At 38.0% G+C, this 20697-nt stretch overlaps 1 protein-coding gene across 1 annotated transcript in view; it reads left to right on the top strand.

The window, feature by feature from the left end:
- Positions 1-20697, top strand: part of DGKB (diacylglycerol kinase beta) — a 277224-nt gene that overhangs the window by 90278 nt on the left and 166249 nt on the right. Inside the window, exons 19-21 of the mRNA XM_042476726.1 lie at positions 5041-5126; positions 10280-10369; positions 17176-17336. Coding sequence (XP_042332660.1) covers positions 5041-5126; positions 10280-10369; positions 17176-17336 — 337 coding nt within the window. The remainder of the gene's footprint in view (positions 1-5040; positions 5127-10279; positions 10370-17175; positions 17337-20697) is intronic.

Below are 20697 nucleotides of genomic sequence, written 5' to 3'. Positions count from 1 at the left end.
AACTTAGATTGTTTCAGATCTCTGTTTTCCATGTAATGTTGTACTTTACAGAAAAATAATTTTTAAGTATACAGATAGTGGAATCCTGTATGTGTTTACTCAGAAGTAAGTAAGATAAGTTTGTGCACAGGTGTGTCCTAAATATGATCCATTGGATTATATTTACAAGTCTGTCAAATATTTGCATCCTTTTACACTACTGGGTGTTTTTGTTTGTTTTTAAATTACTGAAAATTTCTGTTTCAGTGCGTTTGTAAACTTCACTATGACTTAACTGAAGTTTTTAAGAATGTTCTTAAAGATTTTATAATTTTTTAAAATTAATTTATGGTTTCAGATTGCAAATTTATAAGGACTTACTCAAGAGTAAAGTGCACTGGACAGTGGCATATATATATATAATTAGCTTATGATGTTTGCAGTGTGACTATGTTTTAAATATATATACTAAGGACAGGAAAATTAAGCTGTAGCATACAGCCACAAGAGGGCAGTTTTCAGCAAAGGCTAATTTTTCAGTTTTTGCTTATCTGAAAATGTCTAAAGTTTAACTTTTGTTACAGAAAAAATAGTGAAGTGATTCCAGAAGTGTCTAATTAATTATATAGACAGTGTTATTTAAGTCTTTATTTAGTTTATGTTTTTCTTGTCAAAGTTTAATTTAATTCTAATTTTCCAGTGTATATGTGTATCGGGATGTACGTGCAATTTTCAGTATTTGTTTTGGCTATACACTTAGCTTTATAAAGGCTATCCCCTTTTACAGTATGATTTATCAATCTGGTTGTTTCGGTTTTACATATAAGCAGTCAAAGTGTAGGTGCCAGTCACCCACACTGCTGTGGCTTTGGCCTCTGCCTATTAGCTGTTACCGTCTACCATAAGAGTATTATACTTGGACTCTATCCAGTTTGAAAGACAGCTTCCATGACCATGCTGAGCTTTCAGAATGTGGAAAAAATTCATTCCTTTGGTCTATGTAGGTGCCAGTCACCCACACTATTGGGTCCAGCAAAGTATTAAAAATTCAGAGGGAAGCATGTTGTAGGCAATTCAGTATGGTTAATTGAATGAGATCTTCAGCATAAATGGCAATGGGCATGCTCTAAAGACAATGTTGTGCAGCCAATGCTTGCAGATCTCCTATAAAATGCTTCAAAACAGTTAACCACTGAGCTAGTTAAAGACATAATTTTATTGATTACAAATGTGTTGGAATCACATTACAGACTTTCTGTTATTTTCTGAGAACATAGAGGCTTCTTTCTAGTCACTAAAGGCCTACATGTTGGGACAGCCTGCTCTCATACAAATTTACCACTACTCCCAGACACAGTGGTGGTGGTGATAGTGGTGGGGAACCTCTGGCCCTCCAGATATTATTTGATCGCAGTTCACATTGTCCCAGAACGTTAGACATATTGGCTGAGATAGTTGAGAGCTGGAGTCCAGAAGAGCAATGGCTGTTTCACTACTCTGATGTAGAATAATTTAGACTATTTATCTCACTGACTGTTGTCATTTAATAGTCAGTGAAGTAGGTATGGATAGAAATATAATTGTATTTGACTGTATCAATTAAAGTATTTTTTACATCTCCCTATATTTTCTTTAGTATTTTCTCTGGTCTTTGTCACATTCATTTGTTACAGTTCTTGACCTATGGGGTACTACAGACGGGCAATTTTTGCCATCCTGCAGGCAAACTAGAGCTAGACAAGGCTGGGCATTTACATACCCAGAAGCCCTAGACCGCCATCATGGCTTGCCTCCGTCTACACGGGCGGCACCATGATGGAGTGTGTACGGTGCACAGCCCAAACTATGCTGGTTGGAAGTGATGTGATCAGGGTGCTCAATCACACCCCTTCCAGGAAGCTGCTTTAAGCAGCTTCTTTCTGCTCCCAAGAGGGAGCGCATCGCTGCCACGCCCTTGGGTTGCTGCGGCGCTAAGACGGGCAGCTTGGAGCCGCTTGTCTGTCGAGCCCCAATATTCTGTCCAGAGTGTGAATTCATTGTCCTCTGCAGCAAAAATTTCTCCAAAAATTCTCTCTTTCAGTGTTATTCTTATACATGTCTTCTTAAACTCGTACTGCTTCTGAAATATTTAAAAATAATTTCTATGGCTAGACTTCAAAGAGTGATTGAAATAGTTCTGTTAATTATGTTTCTCATACTGAAAGCATATTATCCATGCCCATGGAAAGCTCTTCTTGAAAATCAGAATAGTGTTTAGAGGCAGTTTGTAGATAAATTTTCACCCCTAAACAATGGGTTGCATGGTCCCATTTCAGACCAAAATTAGCATTCTGTATTTTTTTTTCCAGTGGGGATGGCATAGCTTTATGTTAACTTGCTGCATTTGACCTATTTTGGATGGAGGTCTTGTGAAGGCTGCAGAACATCAACAAAGGTCCTTGGTGTCATATATTGCCCATATACATCCAACCCTTGCTCTACCAGCAAGGAACAAATTGGACAAACAAGACAAAAACATGAAGAACCCCAAGTACTTGTACTGTACCATATAGATGCACAGTTGCTCATGAAAGTAAACTTTCTTTGCTTAGTTCCCCCTTCCTCATTGACTTTCCCTAGACCTCCAAAGATAGGTTTGTTTTTTCTTGGTGGAGGAAGAGGGAGAAATTGGTTCTAGAGGACTGGATTGGGGATAAGCAGAACTACAGCAGAAGGTCTTCTGAAAAGAAGTGTTAGGTTGGAGAGTTTGCATTTATAACCAGCCGTGCTATGAACTATTTTCCTATCTCTAGTGGTCACTGCTATAATCATTGAGCCACAATGTGTAGTCCAGGAACAAGCTAAATATTTTTTTAATTGAAATTGCAGTAGCTGGCAGGACACTAGAAATTAGTGTTTCTATTTTGTTGCTGACCACTATAATTTCATTTTGTCTAATGCCATCTTATTGTTACCAAACCACTCAGTATCAGGGAAAAGATGCTCTAGAAATACCAAAACAGCAGGACATTGGTCAGGTTAAAAATATGACTGATACCCAAATCATGCATGAACCAAAGAAGAGTCTGAATGCATATAAGGTATATAGCTGAACCTAAGAATACTTGGCCTTTGTAGGTTGCCTGGATGTGAAACTGCTATGGAGTTTGTCACACGCAGCACTTCTGTCGCCCAAACGTCATCAAATGGGGTGGAAGCATCACAAGTGTGATTATGCCGCAGGTGCTTCTGAAGTGGAACGGAAGCGTTATCACCATGGAATTGTCAGGGAAGCAGCCCTTTTCTTATTAATGGATTAATCCGTTAATATTAAGAAAAGGGCTTCTCTGCTGACAATTACATGGTGATAACTCTTCCCTTTCACTTTAGAAGCACCAGGCATGATCACACTGGTGATGCTTCTGCCCCATTTTGATGACATTTGGGCGACGGAAATGTGAAGTTTGGAGCTCCTTGTGATAAACCCCTATTTGAAAACAGAGTCATTTGCCTTCCCTCCTCAGCTCTTGGGGCTGCCTGAAAATGGTCTGAAGACTTTCCTCACACCCTGGAGCAATTTGGGGTAGGAGGTGTTGGAGGAGGACCCAGCAGATGGTGGATTGGCCTCCACACTCTGATGAATTGTTGTGCACTTACTAAACTGCAAGAAGGCCAATTTGGAAACTTTCAAGTAATGTCTTATCGGGGGGGGGGGGGGGGGTGATGAATAAATATTCATTACCACACTGAAGACCCAACTGCCGGAGCTGAGGGTGATTCCCCCCCCTACACACACTAAATTTGCTAGATTGTTTTTCACTTATTATTTAAACATTTTCTCTTCACTGAACAAGGATTACTATATTGATTATGGCCTTAGATGTAATAATCTCACATTAGCCACTCCATTACTTACTTCTTCAGTAGTTATGTATTTCTGTTGGACTTCAGTCTGTGGTACAGATTTGTTCACAGAATTGTAAGCTATGGCCAGTTTAACTGCAATTGTCCTTTAAAATGCATTTCTGTTTTATGCCTGCAAAATACTGTCAGTGAATAATGGCTAAACAGGTGGTGACCTACTTTGTGTTCGTAGCTTGGCTCTTTCTCTCTCTCCCTGAACAAGTAGCAATGCCACCTCATTATTCCCCCTGTCACTGATACAGATTTCTTTCTATGTCCTATGGTGTTTTGTCATTAACGGGGAATATAAACGATGTAGAGCTGGTGACTTATGTAACACATCTAATATGTTTTACTTAGAATTTGAACAGTCTGTATAAATTCACCTAAATGAAAACCACAAGTTCTGTCACATATCTTTCTGTTTTTCTTCCACTGGATTAGCTTCACTGTAAATATCATTCCTATTTTGTGAATATATAGGCACTTCTGAAACATACTGATGGAAACATGCAATTCACTTTTAGCTGCAATATGCACATGGGCTCATATGCTGGAATATATGTACACATTTTTAGATAACAATTCATAGCATGAATTGTTGCTGTGAATTTCAGCTTGGGACTTTGCACCCTCAACCAAGTGTAAAATGTTATCCCTCCCCCTTTCCATGAACTGAAAACATAATTTCATTGAAGATCATTTTACTTCACCATGCTTTCTGAGCACAGCATATTTCCTTTATAACACAAAGTTTAATTTGATTCTAGTCTGTGTTTGAAAACTGTTGCAGTCAGCCCTAGGTTTCATAGATCTCTGTCTGATAAATGATGTTCTTTACAGCTCCTTGGCACCTACGTACTAGTTAATCTTTATATATTAAAATATAGTTCCCAAGAGATGAATATCATGCTGCTCACCATAATAAACTGCATGTTATAATGAAACTAATTTTATTGGATCACTTTGCAGTAATTAGCATCTTATGACTAGTGCCCTTATAGTATAGCCCATTGTGTTTGAGAATTATAATTACTAAGAAATATGTGCTGTCCTGCAACAAGCTGACTTCAGCCAGTTTTTTCCAAATATGAGCAAAGGGAACTGCTGTGTTCAGATTCTGTTGATAGTGTGCCAAGAAGACATGGGGGAATTAACTGTGTTTATTTTCTTTTTCAGATTAAATTTTTTTCGAGATGTTCCAGATTTTCGAGTATTGGCATGTGGTGGCGATGGGACTGTGGGTTGGATTTTGGATTGCATAGGTAACATGATGGCATTCTCTATTCTCTCTCTCTCTCTCTCTCTCTCTCTCTCTCACACACACACACACACACACACACACACTCTTGTCCCTCCAGATTTGCAGCTTTGACTTTGTGGATTTGATTATTCACCGATTTTATTAATTTGTTCTCTCTAGGAATATCTACATCCTCCAGTGCAACTCTGTGGTCAACTTTAACCAAAGGTCACACCTAAGGACCTAGAGATTCCTAGAGAGAACACTCCACTAGGCATTTGTAGCTCCTCCAGTGCAATTCTGTAGTCAGTGTCTGGCAGATGTTGACCACAGAGTTGCACAGGAGGATCTAGAGATTCCTAGAGTGGTGTTCTCACAGGTAAAAACATAGTGTTTTTGTTATTAGCCGTTTTCCCACTTCCACGGGGGTCCTGTGCTCCTAACCCCAGAGAATGTGGAGGGACGAGTGTGTGTATATGGACTTCATAGGTAACATGGTGGCACTCTTCATTTTTTTCTTAGTATATATAATTGTTTGTGTGTGTATTTGTGGTGTGGGGAACACATTTATCAGCCTTCTGAATCTTGAATACAGTTGATTTTGGGATTTGTTAAGGAAAGGAAGACCTTCTCTGCTCTATAGCAATAGCAGCTACATTTATATACCTCTTTATGCTGAACTAAGCAGTCTCTAAGTGGTTTACAATGTGTAAGCTAATTGCCCCCAACAAGTTGGTTATTCATTTTTGCAAGCTCAGAAGGATGGCAGACTGAGTCAGCCCTGAAGCCTCCGGTTGGAATTGAACTCACAACCTTGTGGCTGTGAATGAGTGGCTGCAGTATCGGCATTTAACCACTGCACCTCCTTAAATATAATCCATCTTTAAAGTAATCAAAAGAAAGGCAGCTGCAGAAAGGAAGTGAGTTTATGAGAGCTGGGAGACAAAAGACAGTTGAAGTGGTATATGGAGCAGAAGTGAGATTATGGTTTCTGTTTTGCTTCCTACATTGTCTTAGAAATATACAGAACCACCGTCAGTTGTCAGACCATTGGGTTTAATTATTTCGGCTCTCTCATAGAATCTATACAATTCACTTGAGATGTCTGCAGTTCCCTTTTTGAGCAAAAGCCTGATCTGTTCCTCTGTATTTTTTTCACTTGACATGTTTGCTTCAAGGCTTATTATTCTGTCACCAGCCTTCTGTAAATGGTATTTTGCCCCCACCCCAGGGAAGGCTAACCTGTATGAATACCATGGAAAAGATAGTATTGGAACAAAGTATGACCTCAATGAGTCACTTTGTGCTTAAGAACAGACCTTGAAAGCATGTATCAAATTAAATGTCTGGGTTACAACAATAAGAATGATATGGTTTTCCTTTTCATTGAGGCAATAGGATATCTCCTACATTTCTAGTAAAACTGTGTTCTCCTAGCAGACGTGATTGAAGAGTGTGGACTTCCTTTGTATTTTTTCATTTTGGAAAAAAAAAGGATATTATTTTTAGTTGTCTGTCTATTGATTTGTTCACTAGATGTATAACCTACTCCAGTGATGGTGAACCTTTCAGAGGCCAAGTGCCCAAATTAAATGGTGTTTCTTCAGGAGTGTTACCTAAAGCTGGGGGAAGGGGGGGAAAGGACTTCTGGGGGATGAGAAATCCAATTTCTGGGGGCAGGACGTTTGCCTTCCGGGGGGACTTCTGGGGGGGGGGACCCAAGGCACACTCTTTCAGCCTCAGGCTAGCAATAGTAAACCCACCTTGGCTAGAAAACTCCATGATAGTTTCACCTTAGGGTTGCCATAAGTCAGAAATGACTTGAAGGCACCACACACACAAGTCATGCTTTCTCAGCCTCAGAGGATGGCAGTAGAAATCCCCCTCTGATAAAGCTTGCCACATGATAGTTTCACATTAGGGTCACCAGGAACCAGTGCTCAGGAGGGAGCGAGGGTGCTCTGGGCCCATAAGTTGGAAACAACATGGAGGCACACAACAACAACAACCATAATAAAGCACAGAAGGCATAGCACAACAACAAGAACAAAGAGAACCAGCACCTTGAGCATGTGACTCTGGAGACCAGGTCTCGAATGCCAGCTCAGCCATGAAACCCACTGGAAGACCTTGGGCAAGTCATGCTCTCTCAGCCTCAGAGAAAAGCAATGACAAACCTCCTCTGAAGAAATCTTGCCAAGAAAACCCCATGGATGGCGTCATTACACCTCACAAAACTACAGTTCCCAGAATCTCATAGCATACCAAGTTGTGGGCCTTCTGGACAGAAGAGACAGGACTTCCACCCAGGAGGGGCAGGGTTTCAACCTGGAAGAACTGAACACCGCCCCTCCTTGTTGCAGCTCGGTTTTCTGTGGGAGAACTATGCCATGGCAAGGGGTTGAACTGGCCACGCACACCTCCTTATCCTTCCTTCCCGTGGCCTGGTTCTCCCGAGGCAAACCAAGCCAGGACAGGGAGCCAGGCCAAGTGCGTGCACCACACCCCCTACTTGCTGTGGCCTCTGCATGCCTTCAAAGATAGCTTCGCTTGCCATAGAGGGCATGTGTACCACAGATTCGCCACCACAGAACTACTTTTTCTACAAAAGTGGTGTTAATCTTATGAAAAATGAATGTATAAAAATAATATTTGAAAAATACAACTGCTACAATATGCTACATTTATTTCTACATTCCCCAAGAGAAGACAGTCTAGGGTTGCTTCCAGAAGATGCTTTGGCTAAGTGGAAAGTAGTTCCAGGACCAGTAGACAAAACTGCTTTATATACAGTTGACATGCCTATGTTACATGTTACCTATATAACTCATATAACATGAGTTTCATGTAACCCTGCCTTTTTCATAAACAAATATTCATGGATTATAAATAGTATAGATGAACATATGTTTTCAGAGAAGGAATTTTAATATAATGTCTATTCTACTAATAGAAAGTATCTCAATTTTGTAGTTTCCCTTCTTGTAATTCCTCTGTATGACCAACTGTTCCAAATGCTCCCAAACCTCAGAAACAGATTTGGGTGTAGTATCAGTACAGGTTTCAAGAGGAAGGGGAGATCTGTGAAAATTGCCCCTATTGTCTTCCATTAGTAGAGGCCTATGTTACCTCAAAAGCCCTTCTATAAATGGAAGAGGACAGTATTAGTGAAGCCCTATATCTTTTTGAACAGGTCTGTATCATGTTTAACCAATGACATTAAAGAAAGGCCCTTAGTCATATATGGACAGCAAGACCTTCAGTAAAGCCTCTGTTGGCTGATTTGGAGTTTTAAAAATAGGAAATCATCATACATAATGGATGAAAAATATAGATTTACTTGACTCCTATCTTCAGTATGAATCACCTTTTGCTGGAGGCATTGCACCTATCAGAGATTAGGTAGCCCTCAAATCTACATTCTGATCATGGGTCTAAACTATTCTCTATACCATCAAGCCTGACAAAAAGACTCGGAGAATGTCTTATACACTTGTGCACATATTTTTGTGGTATTTTTTGTTAATAATAATAATAATAATAATGGCATTATCCCACTAGATTTTCCACTTCCCTATTTCTTATGAACCAGCATGCCTGTATTTTGTTTTGAATTGTTTTTGTATACTATTTTGTCTTTTGAGATTTTTGATATTAAACTTAAAGTCAGGACAATACTTTTCAATCACAAAAGCAGACATGTTTTTCTGTGGATAATTTTACATAGCTGCTTAACCTGAGCAGCATAGAGTTGACCCAAGAACTGAATATGATAATGTACTATAATTGGCTATCTACAAAAAGCTATTGGTCAGTTTTGAGCTGGTTGTGTTAAAAGCTCAGGAGATCTAGCCTAAGCAAGTGTTATATTATGGAATATCAAAATCAGCAGGCAAATTTCTCATTGACTTGCATTCATTGTTTCACCAAATGCATCTATTTCTGGCTAATTTCATTAAATTTAATTGGAAACTGTTGTTGGCAAGAGGTTTCTCTGCACTTTATTCTATGCAGGATGACATTTTAAAAAATTATTTGACCATTTGAATAAAAGCTACTTTGCTTCTTTTAAAGAGAACTGGAGCCAGGAAGTTCTAGAGTGGTTTAATTCTCTGTTTAAAATATTGAACACTGGGTCAGTATCTACTAGGTTTTGTGCCAAGAATTGTTCTTGTTGTTCTATCTTCTTCCATTTTGGGACTCAAGATGGCTTACAACAGATAAAAAAAGTTTAACATTCACAAAATAAAAATGTAAAAAAGTGATTAAACTATCAAAAAATGAAAACCAGAAAAAACTATTAAGTAAAAAAAAACAGCACAACAATAACAACAAGAAAACCTCATACATTTATGCAAGGCAAGCATTTTATCAGCCCTCAAAGTCATGTTGAAACATCAAAGTCTTCACCTGCATGTCTGTGGGATGAGAGCAGGGAGGATGTCAGTCTAGCTTCTCTGGGAAGGAGTTTCAGAGGCTGGGGACAGCCACTGAGAAGGCCCTCCAAATGTGGGAGAAGGGCAGAGAAAGGGCCTCCCCAGCAGATCTCAAAACAAGGACAGATTTGTAAGGGAGAACAGAATCCTTCAAATAATCCGGACCATGTAGGGCTTCATAAGTCAAAAACAGCACTTTGAATTGTGCCCAGAAATGGAACAACAGCCAGTGAAGATGCTGCAATGAGGGAGATTAGTCAATGCCATTGTTTATAAGAGTAGTTATTGTTGATAAACTGATAACTTGTTTGATAAAAGTGTTTGAAATAATGGAATAATTGTTTGAATTGTTGGAATAATTCCAGGTTGGAATAATTATTAAGTCAAGATTTTGCTTCATCATATGCTTAAATATTTATGTTGTGATATATACAGTGAGCCCACACCGTAGGCGGGCTTCACTTCTGCAGCTTTCAGCATATGCTGAAGCTGTGGAGAAATTTAATGAATGGAGCACGCGCCTGTGACGCATGGCACTGGACAGCGCTGCATGCATGTGCTCACGCGCCCCATTATTTTCAATGGTGTGCGAGCATACATGGTTTTCCCCTTACATGGGTGTGTGTGTGTGTCCTGAATGGATCCCCGCATAAGTGAAGGGAGCACTGTGTATACATTTATGGATATCTTGGTTTGCTTTCTTTTAGCATTTTACCATCTCCACTTCTCTTGTTCACAGAGAAAGCAAATTTGATGAAGCATCCTCCTGTTGCAATTCTCCCGCTTGGAACTGGGAATGACTTAGCCAGGTGTCTGAGATGGGGAGGAGGTAAATACACATTATCTCACAAGATAAAATTTATTTTGCAGGTGAATTATTTATTTTGCAGTCGGTACATCTTAGATGTAATCTTTTAAGCACTGCATATCTGTTACATATGTGAAATAAAATGTGTTTTTGACATCACTTTTAAGATAATGGCATCTGGCAAAGTTCATAGGATACTAGGATACTGGGCCTTACTGTTTAGCACCTACACAGCATACTCATGCCAACCAATTAACTTTTTCCTGTTTACTAGAGAGACCATGTATTGTCAAGCATGCCTTGCATTATTTTATGTAACTGTGATTGGAAGATACACATAAATGTTTCCTTGCTAATTGGGGCAAAAACCAGCTGACTTTACACTTACTTTGTTCACCCAACATCCAACTTGTCTTTCACTGTAATATAAAGCCCAACTGGTAGAGGGATGTGCTAGAGGGATTGATTACTCCTAACATTTTAATTCTGTGTTCATCCAATCTACTGCATAGATTCTGTGTACATCCACACTGCATATGTAATCTGGTTTGACACCACTTTAACTGCCACAGTTCCAGGCTATGGAATTCTGGGAATGATAGTTTGTTGCAGCACCAGAGCTGTGGCAGTTAGGGTGGTGTCAAACTGGATTATTTCTGCAGTGCAGATCAAGCCAAAGTCTCTGTACAGAAAATTATATGAAGGTTGAATTTAGGAGTAATGGGGTCTGTTGGTACACATATTCATTTTTCTGGCTATATTGTCTCCACAGGTCTAAAATCTTTAATTTCTATGAATTTAATGAAGAATTTTATAATCATGGATATCCAAATAACAATTCTTTTTGCCCTTTTAAAGTGAGATTACTTCATTCTTCTTTTAAAAAACCCTGTTTATTTGTCTTTACTGTTGGCTTTTCAAAAACAAACATAATATTAAGTTTAATATTTGAATGGGGAGAAGTTAATGTTTAGGAATGTTACCAACTTTTAGGTCACACAGTGTTAATAATCTTGGATGTCTTTATAGTTCTTTCCTTCTTCTCTTATCCTGCACTAGATTTCAGACAATCAGTTTTATGGTACTATCTACCAGGATCCATGGTGGCAAAGAATAAAGAATAAATAAAAAGCAGAAGAAGATTCATATAATATCAATCCTCCTGTCCCCTTCCTCCTTTCTGGAAAACATGAGGACCAGCTTGGTTTTTTAGATCCAGCACCTGATTTTGGGGGGATTAAAAGGAGAGGAAATACACCATGAAAAAATCTAGCCAAGGAAACAGGTGGCCTTGTTATTATGTACGTTTCATTTTTGAAGTTAAGCAGATGTGGATCTGATCAGAACTTGCAGGAGAAACCAAGAAATTTGTATAAATTGCTCTGAGGTTTCTGAATGATAAACAGAATAACAGGCAGTCTTAAAAAATTAGGTATTAATTATCTTATGGACCTCTTTGTATGGTCTTTGCTATACACTCATATCTGCTTGAGGTGTTCAGCTTGCTCATGTGCTCATCCGAAAAATAGAATAACATGATGAGCACCAGAAATGAAGGCTTATTTTTGATGGGCCCACAGTTATGAAGCTCCTTTCTAGTTCATTTATTTATATTCACCCAGGAACTCTGAACATTTATCTTTATTCTCTTTAATGTCACCATTGTAGCATCATAACTAAATATAAACAAGCTCTTTACTTTTGAGCCCTTCCCTCCTTTCTCAATCTCTGTGGTGCAAGACTTCTAAAATAAATTGAACTAGTAGTTATGTCTCTGACACTTTTCTGGAGCTTTTGCTGATCAAGAGCATGGTTTTTATGCTCTCTAATCTTTCATATATATATGTTCTAGTCTGTCTTCAGTGTTCAAAACTCTGATTTTTCTAAATACCCTAGAGCCACAGTCTTGGAAGCTAAGCAGGATCAGCCATGGTTAGTACTTAAATGAGGGATTGCCAATGAATACCAGGTGCTGTAGGATATATTGCAAAGGATGAAAGTGATAAAACCACCTCTAAGTATTCCTTGCCTAAGAAAACCCCTTAGAATTTGTGAGTTTGCCATAAGTTGACAGGTGACTTTGAAGGGGCACACACACTATTCTAAAACCCCATAATGCAGGTCTTGATATTTAAATAATCACTGGAATACTAAAAGGATTGTTGTCTTCCTGATTTTCTGATCATTACTGATCATGGATGTAGCTAGTCTGGGCAGATAAAAGTCTCTGTTCTCCATATTCTTTGGAGCTTGTTCTTCATTATTCCTCTTGCTTTTACTCTTCCAAATAGTTTTCTCCCAGATTCTGTTCTTTAAAACAAATAAAATTCTTGAAAAACTGTGGAATTTAAAAAAAAAATTCTACATATGTCAAACATATTGGCTGAGTCAGGAAGCTTTATCATGAATTATTAATAGATTGGTGCACTAGTACACTAACACTTTTGTTAAAAATCACAAAATTGTGTGTTCTTGGTTTTGTTTGTTTTTCTTAGTGAACTGGAGTTTATCTTGGTCCTATCATTTCCTTCTGCTAAAGGTTTGATCATATTTCAGCTACATCTCTCACATTTTGCTTCACATGTTGCTAACATAAAGGCCATTTCTTTGAGGATTTTCCTTTAGAAATGTAAGTTCTGAAGATTTGGTTCCAGTTGAGAAAAAGCTAATTATTTTAAGTCCCAATGAAACCAGTGGGGCACCATTAAGTTTTCTTATCATTCCAGTCATCCTTAAATATGATTGGTTTTCTGTGGATTAGGGTCTTTGTCTGTCAGTGTAGCCAATTCACCCCCTTTTCTTTTTGATGCTGGTGTAATACACTGAAGTAACAGTATATTGCGAATTGCAGGATCCATAGGCATACCTGAATGTCCATTTTTATATTCTTTTCTCAGTAGACTTTGAGTGTTTGTCCTTCCTGGGCAGGTTGCAGTTCAAAATGAAGCAACTTAACGGTTTCAAGGACATAGATATGACTTGAAAAAGACATCCTGCCATCCTCTTCTAAAATATCTCACCTCTTTATATAAACATTCTGTTTATAAAAAGAATATTTAACTTCTCTGCAAGCTTCAAAAATCTTTTTTTAGACCTAAGTTTATTTTATGAACATGCACACTTACAACTCTGTTTTTTACCTTTCTTGTTTTTTACTCACAGACATCACTGCAACTCAAGCAATCAATATTTCACCTTTTCCACTGGATGACAAATATCCATGTGCAGTACAGTGCCTCTCTTTATATTATGACTTTATTGTCATAATGTTTCATGAATGTTGCCATGTTTTAAGGCCTTGTACTCCTATATTATTATGCCATATGAGTTTTCCCACATGAATGTGCCAACAACAAGATGACAACAAACACTGAAACATTTCATAAGGTGCCTGAGTGGCACACTCCTTTTCTCTGGAGCATCTTTCTGCTTTGTCTGATTGTCTGGAATGTTATGCAGAATGGAAGAAAATGAGGAAACTTACTAATGGAAGATTACTAATAGTAATTCGTTTTATCAGAGTGTTTCTTCTCTGGCCGTTATTGGAATCCTGTTACTTCTTATCTTATGAAATGTCCACTTTGAACTAATCACTTTACAAGCCAACTGTCAAAACCAGAAGAATAAGCCCTCATATTCTCTTCCTTTCACTATTCTTTGCCTCCTTTGCCATGGTAGCTGATGCCACAACACTGATTTTTTTCTTTCTGAAACTCTTTCATAGGATTGGAGAACAGAAGGGATGCCAACAAATTTATTTGCTGGTGAGTAATTTCCTTCTCAATGGTGCCACTATCTGGCATGGATTGTGACTTCTTTTAATTATTGATAAGTTCAGCTCCCATTGCTACTTTTTTGATATAATTCAGTAGTTTACAGTAGGAAGATGAGATCACAGTCCCATTGGATGAATAGAATTGAAACCCCCTTCCTCACCAGCAGTAATCAGACATCACAAGAGGTGATCAGTGACAAAGTACTGTTTCATGACCCCATGGAAAAAAGTGTCAGTGTTGCAAATTTGATCACAAGTTCCAAAATAAGACATTACATTTGTTGTATAATATTAAGGATGGTTATGTGAGTAGGACATCTATGTGTGACTCCCTATAAAATGAAATATCAGTGTAAAGTGTTTCAGCACCTAAGTGTTCAAGATTTTCTCAGTATTACTGAAAAAACCATTGATAAAATGCAAATTAAACTCATTTCAGATAACATTCAGCTCCATACACATCATCTCTCTGAATTATCTTTCAAAACAAATAAAATGCATTTAATAAAATGGCATAGGCCCATGGAGGGCGGGATTGAGGGCCATATTGCACCCATTCTGGACAATACTGCTGGGACATGAGATAGTTCTTCTGGGGAATGTGAAAGTAGGATACATTCAACTACATATTAACTTGGGGGCCTATAACTGATATTCTTTTTTTCAAATAGTGGATCTCCTTGCCATTTCAATTAGATTGTAAGCCTGAGGGCAGGGAACCGTCTAATTAAAATAATAATTGTAAGCTGCTCTAATAGCCTTTAGGGCTGAAGAGCGGAGTATAAATACCGTAAATAAATAAATCAGTAAATAATATCAGAAACTACTTTAAAAAGTTCTGTTAGTTTATGATAGGTTTGCCATGAAGGAGCATCAACTCTTGTTTAGAAGTTCAGAGGCATTAAAAAATTCTATGTCAGCCTGGTATTGATGTTAGTGTCTTTTTCTCTCTTGGTTCTCTTTGAAATGGGAGTAATAGAAGACCATGTCTTGGCAAGCTTGTTTCATAAATAAACAAAAGACAGTACCACATGTGTCTGATTCTTGTTATGGCAAAGCTGATGGCCTATATTATCAAACATGCACAGAAAAGCAGACATAGGGACTGTACAGACTGGCATTTTGTTCCGGTCTGTATGCATGGTAAGAGCTGAGCATCCACACACTCAAAGCCCTTACCGTGCCGCCTGGCTGCCATTATGGTGCGTGCCCATTCACACGGCACGCGCCATGATGATGCACGCTGGGTGCAGCACCCAAATGGCACTGCATGGAAGGGGCGTCATCATGGCGCACTGGTGCGCCTATGACACCCCTTCTGGAATGCAAAAAAGAAGCCCCTTTTCAGGGCTTCTTTTTGTTCCTTTCAGAGGGCCACAGCATTATTACCGCGGCTTCCATCTGGGGCAAATAAGGGTGGTGTTGAGTCATCCATATGTACAGCCCCATTGTTTCTTTGTATAATTTTTGTGCTCTTATGCTATTTTGATATTGAATTGCTATATTTTGCATCATTTGAGAGTTTTTAAATATTGATGGCATTGGTGAGCAAACTGTGTCTCGTGGACAACTAGGCAACATGATTTGTCAAAGGCTGTATTGTATACACTTGAGCTCCCTGTGGCCTTTATGCACATCCTCAAAAAACAAAAAAGAAAAAAAAACACCCTCCTAAAACAAACAAAAAACCCTGGTCCTCAAAAAAAATTCACTCCAAAATGGCCAAATCTGCTCTGAGTTTTGGGGGTTGCAGCTGGTTATTTTAACATATTTGGTGAAATTTTTGCCCCTTCACCTTTCTTTAGGTTTATACATGTCTTTTTTTACTCACCTTTTTTTCTGAGGGAGAAAGCCCTTAAAAAGGTGAGTGGAAGTATGAAAATGCTTTGGAATATGACAAAATGACCAGTTGCCCACACACATATCCCAAAGCTGGAAGGAGCTGTAGGCCATTATATAGCCAAAATATTTTTTTCCCTCCAGAATTGGGGAAAGGGAATTTGCAAGCAACACGGTCTAGTGATTTGACCATGAGATTATGACTCTGGAGACCAGGACTCGATTTTCTGCTCATCTATTGAAACTTGCTGGTTGACCTTGGTTGAGTCATACATTCTCAGCCCCAGAAAACCCTGTGATAAGTTTATCCTAGGGTCACCATAAGTTGTAAACAACTTGAAACAATGCAGCATCAGCAACAACAACATTTGCAGAGTAGGGTAGTACCCCAGGCTCCTATGGGGATCAGTGTGGTCGCCTGATCTCTCACATCTTCCATTCTGTCATTTACAGGTTATGTTTGTTTGTTTGTTTGTTTAAAATAATCATGATTGCTTGGCTATTGAAACTGTTCAGTGCTGGTATTTTGGTTAGGGCTGTCAGTATGGACTGAAAAATAAATATATTGGTTGGCAGGAACATCCATCAGACTTGAGTGGGCCCTTGACACAATGTCACGGATGGATCCCCAGCATCAACTGGGCCCCTCTCTATCATCACTCCTTAGCGTTGCTATTTATCTTTCCTTCTGCTTACTTGCTCATACTAATTGATGGTGCTGAAGCCTCACCATCTTCTGGAAGGCTGATGTGTGTAGAAGAAGCTATAATGGGATGAGGAGACAAGGGGCCACTTGGCTTTATTTACACACAGCACATAATACAGTAGTTTGTGTTTTACTTCCTAACAGTTACAGTTTGCAACTACTAGGTAATATCATGGGTCAGAAAGGGAGTCTGGCAACTATGTTGCTGCCATAACCATCATTCAGTCACCCAAGTAGCAGTAGATGTTGGCAATATTAACAAGCGAGGTGGAAGCAGGGGTACAGGAAATGCATCAGACAGGATCCTGGCAGTTATCTAAACATACCAGTTAGTGATTATTTATTTATTTTGTGTGCCACCTTTCTCCCAGAAGGGGCCTAAGGTGGCTCACATACAAAATGTGTGTGTTTAGTGCTATATGATGTGATTGTTGTCTAAAAACATGCATGATGAAGTACAATATTGGCAAAATCTGTCATAACTGATAATTTCAATTTTTTTGGCAGGATATGAAGGTGAAAGTCTTCTGAAAATCTTAAAAGATATTGAAAACAGCTCAGAAATATTGCTGGACAGGTGGAAATTTGAAGTCATACCTAATGATAAAGATGAAAAAGGAGATCCAGTGCCTTACAGCATCATCAATAATTACTTTTCTATTGGAGTGGTAAGATTTGTGCTTATTCTTATGTGGTTACTTGAGATGGGGCACCACACTTTTCCAAATAACTGTTCAGAGTTGGTGCTCAGAGCGAGGGATGACTGAACATAGCTTATTTTATATACAATTTTTCTAGTACAAGGAATACATAGAGGAAATCATTTGCATAACTCTACTTACCTCATCAAAATAGAATTATTTTCTCAAGCTCTTCCACCTGTTCATGCATGGGCAATATAATCACACTGTTCCTAATGGTTTATATGAAGAGCTGTAGCACTAAATTAGTGGTGCCTATACAAATATAAATGATGAATCATTCATTAACACCTCTTAACTGTCATGTTGGTAAATATTCAGACTTTTAGAGGCACACTGCTGAAAAATGTTTTTTAAATTATACTCTTTTTTAATGGACGGAATTAGGCTTGCTAACATATGTTTCTTGATAAAGAAAATCAATTTACCTATTGCCTACCAACATCCATTACTGATCTTCCAGATGACATAGAAATAAAATAGGTAGTGGTGGCATTGGGTAAGGGTCATAATTCTATGGCATAATTGTGTTTGCCTTGAAACAGGTTCCGGGTTTCTTCCCCAGGGTTGAAGAGGTGGGAAACAGGCAGTAAAACAGTACAGCCCAGGGTTGGGCTATTCTTGTAAGCCCAGAGACACACTTGCTCTTTTCTGGGCCTTACTCATCCTTTAAATAAAAACAAACTGGAAAGCAGCTTGCAGTTTTCAAAATGCCATCCCTCCACCCATGATTTGAGGGACTAGAATAGCATTAAAGCAAGTAATTTCATCCCCATGGAGAAGTCAGGGCAATTTGGGGTCACATTTTCCATGAAATTGGAAGATATTTTGGTGAAGACCTTAGGGCTTGACAAGAGGATTTGGTGGGATGTCTATGGCCCTATGGCTCACCAAATCCAACCACTTCCTTGGTAAAAAGCTGTCTTCTATGTTCTTCACATAATGAAGGATGGGATTGAAGAAGAAAGACATCACATCTTTTATTAGACCAAGGCTTAATGGAAATATAAAAATTAAAATCCTTTAGGACAAAAATAATCAGTAGTTGGGATGATAGCAGTTCTGTAGTATTTATCAATGTAAATTAATATAAGAAATGTATTGTTGGCATGTTGCTGCCCTATCCTGTACAGAACTCATCTTGTAAAATGACTGAATATTAAAATAGTGCTCTGACACTTGTACTAAATAAATAAATACTGGCTTCTCTGTCCAGGAATAATTGAAGGGAGGCTAAGTCCTGTAAAAACTTACATGTTTTAGACCCAGCATACCTTAGAAGCTATCTCTTCTCATGTATTATGCTATGATATCCCTGAATTCACTGCTAGTTTTAATGATATCAACAGTGTATGAGGTTAAGATTTTAAGGGAACTCTAGTTATGGAACCTCCTCCCTTTGTATATTGCCCAGTGTTGTCGTAAGGGATCAGCAATGCTATCTAAGCCAGTGGTGGTGGTGAATATCAATTCCCTTTTTGTACCTTTTTGTTATAAATTTAAATAAATACAGAAAATAGAGAAAGAAAAAAAAAAGCAGAGACGTATAATAACCAAAATAAAAAGTATATCCTTATCAATGAAATAAAAAGAATCACTGTTGAAAATTCTTTTAAAAATTCAGTTTCAGTTAGGTTCTGATATTGTGTTATTTGCATTTATTATTCCAGTATGGCAGGATTTAGGAATGTATTGCCCTTTACAAATTTTTAGACTCCAATTTCTATTAGGTCCATCAGTGTGGCCAGTAGTGAAGGGTGAAGGAAACAGCAGTTTCCCCACCCACTGAAACTTCAATGAACAATTATAATTATTATTCAGTAACACTATTGAAAAAGTTCAATATGTGCCATTCCAAGCTCTGGTATGTATAATGACAAGGAACAAAATACTCCCAACTTAGCCAATTGTAAAAAGAATAATTTACTGATAGGGTTACAACTAACCATAGGACTGACTCTAAATTTTCATGTGCCTTCACCACTTGTGTGTGAGATGTGTCCAATACATTGTCGCCAGTTGTACAAATGTTCAATTCATATGACTCCCCTCTTTTTGGAAGGGACTGAGGGGGGGGGTGTAGTTCGCCATGGATAAGCATTGCAATCACTACATGAGGTCATTTCCAACTACTTGGAGGTGCTCATATTCTACCACTATTATATATAAAGGTAAATCCATTCAAATTTTATATAAACCGGGATTAGATAATACTGAGATAGAAGAGCAAGTTAAATAAGTAAAATAAATCCAACAGTAGATGTGATACAGTGAGGAAAAAATCAGAATGTTCTTGAAATATTTTCTAGACTGAGACACATGTTTTAAATCTTAACATTTCATATTAACATGGGTCCATCATATTGAGAGAGATTCTTGTTCATATTAGTACTACTGATGAATAGAAATCAGTATGTATTCCCTTCAACATTATTATCATATGGTAGCAAAGGTCCACGACAAAGACAAGTGTACTTTTATTATACCTAATATATTACCATCCAAATGCACTATCAAATAGAAATTTGCATGATCATGATTTAACATCCTTCAACTCTAGCCAGTCACTAAGAGCCTCTTATTCTGCCAATAGGAAAAAAAATATATGACTGCTTAGCTCTCATAATCGTAAATTTTGGAGTTGTTATGAATCTTGCTCCCCATCTTAATCCTCTAAATTTTTATTCTAGTATTTCTTCTCATATCTTTAATACACTCTTCTACAGCAAAAGAAGAATTTGAGCTATAGCAGCTCAAGATAATATTTTAGTTTTGTGACACATAAGGATTTTGACATCCACATTGGCTACCAGCAAATGCACTGATGTCTTTGATATAAAAATGGCACAGCAGATGTGTAATTCATGTTAGCAAGCACATGTTAGTAAATCAAAGTGATAGCTAGTACAAATATGGAATACAAGGCAAGATCAAAACTTTGGATCCAGCAGCTAGTCTTTTATAATCACTGAAGATTAGCTTTTAAACTATGGTCCACAACACACTGCAAAAATAATCCAGTTTGAGACCACTTTAACTGTCCTGTCTCAGTGCCAGTGAATTCTGGGAACTGTAGTTTTGTGAAACATTTAGCCTTCTCTGTCAGAGAGCTGTGGTGCCACAATAAACTACAATTCTCAGGATTCCCTAGCACTGAGCCAGGACAATTAAAGTGGTCTCAAACTGGATTATTTCTGTAGTGTGTTTTGGACTTCTGTTTAGGTGTTTGTTAAAAATATTAGATCCCATTGTTCTGTCTAAAGACTGTCAAAGTTCATAATAATAATAATAATAATAATAATAATAATAATAATAATAATAATAATAA

Source organism: Sceloporus undulatus, chromosome 6 (genome assembly GCF_019175285.1).
Source record: "Sceloporus undulatus isolate JIND9_A2432 ecotype Alabama chromosome 6, SceUnd_v1.1, whole genome shotgun sequence".
In the NCBI taxonomy this organism is placed as follows: domain Eukaryota; kingdom Metazoa; phylum Chordata; class Lepidosauria; order Squamata; family Phrynosomatidae; genus Sceloporus; species Sceloporus undulatus.
This window is presented reverse-complemented; position numbering and strand designations above follow the sequence as displayed.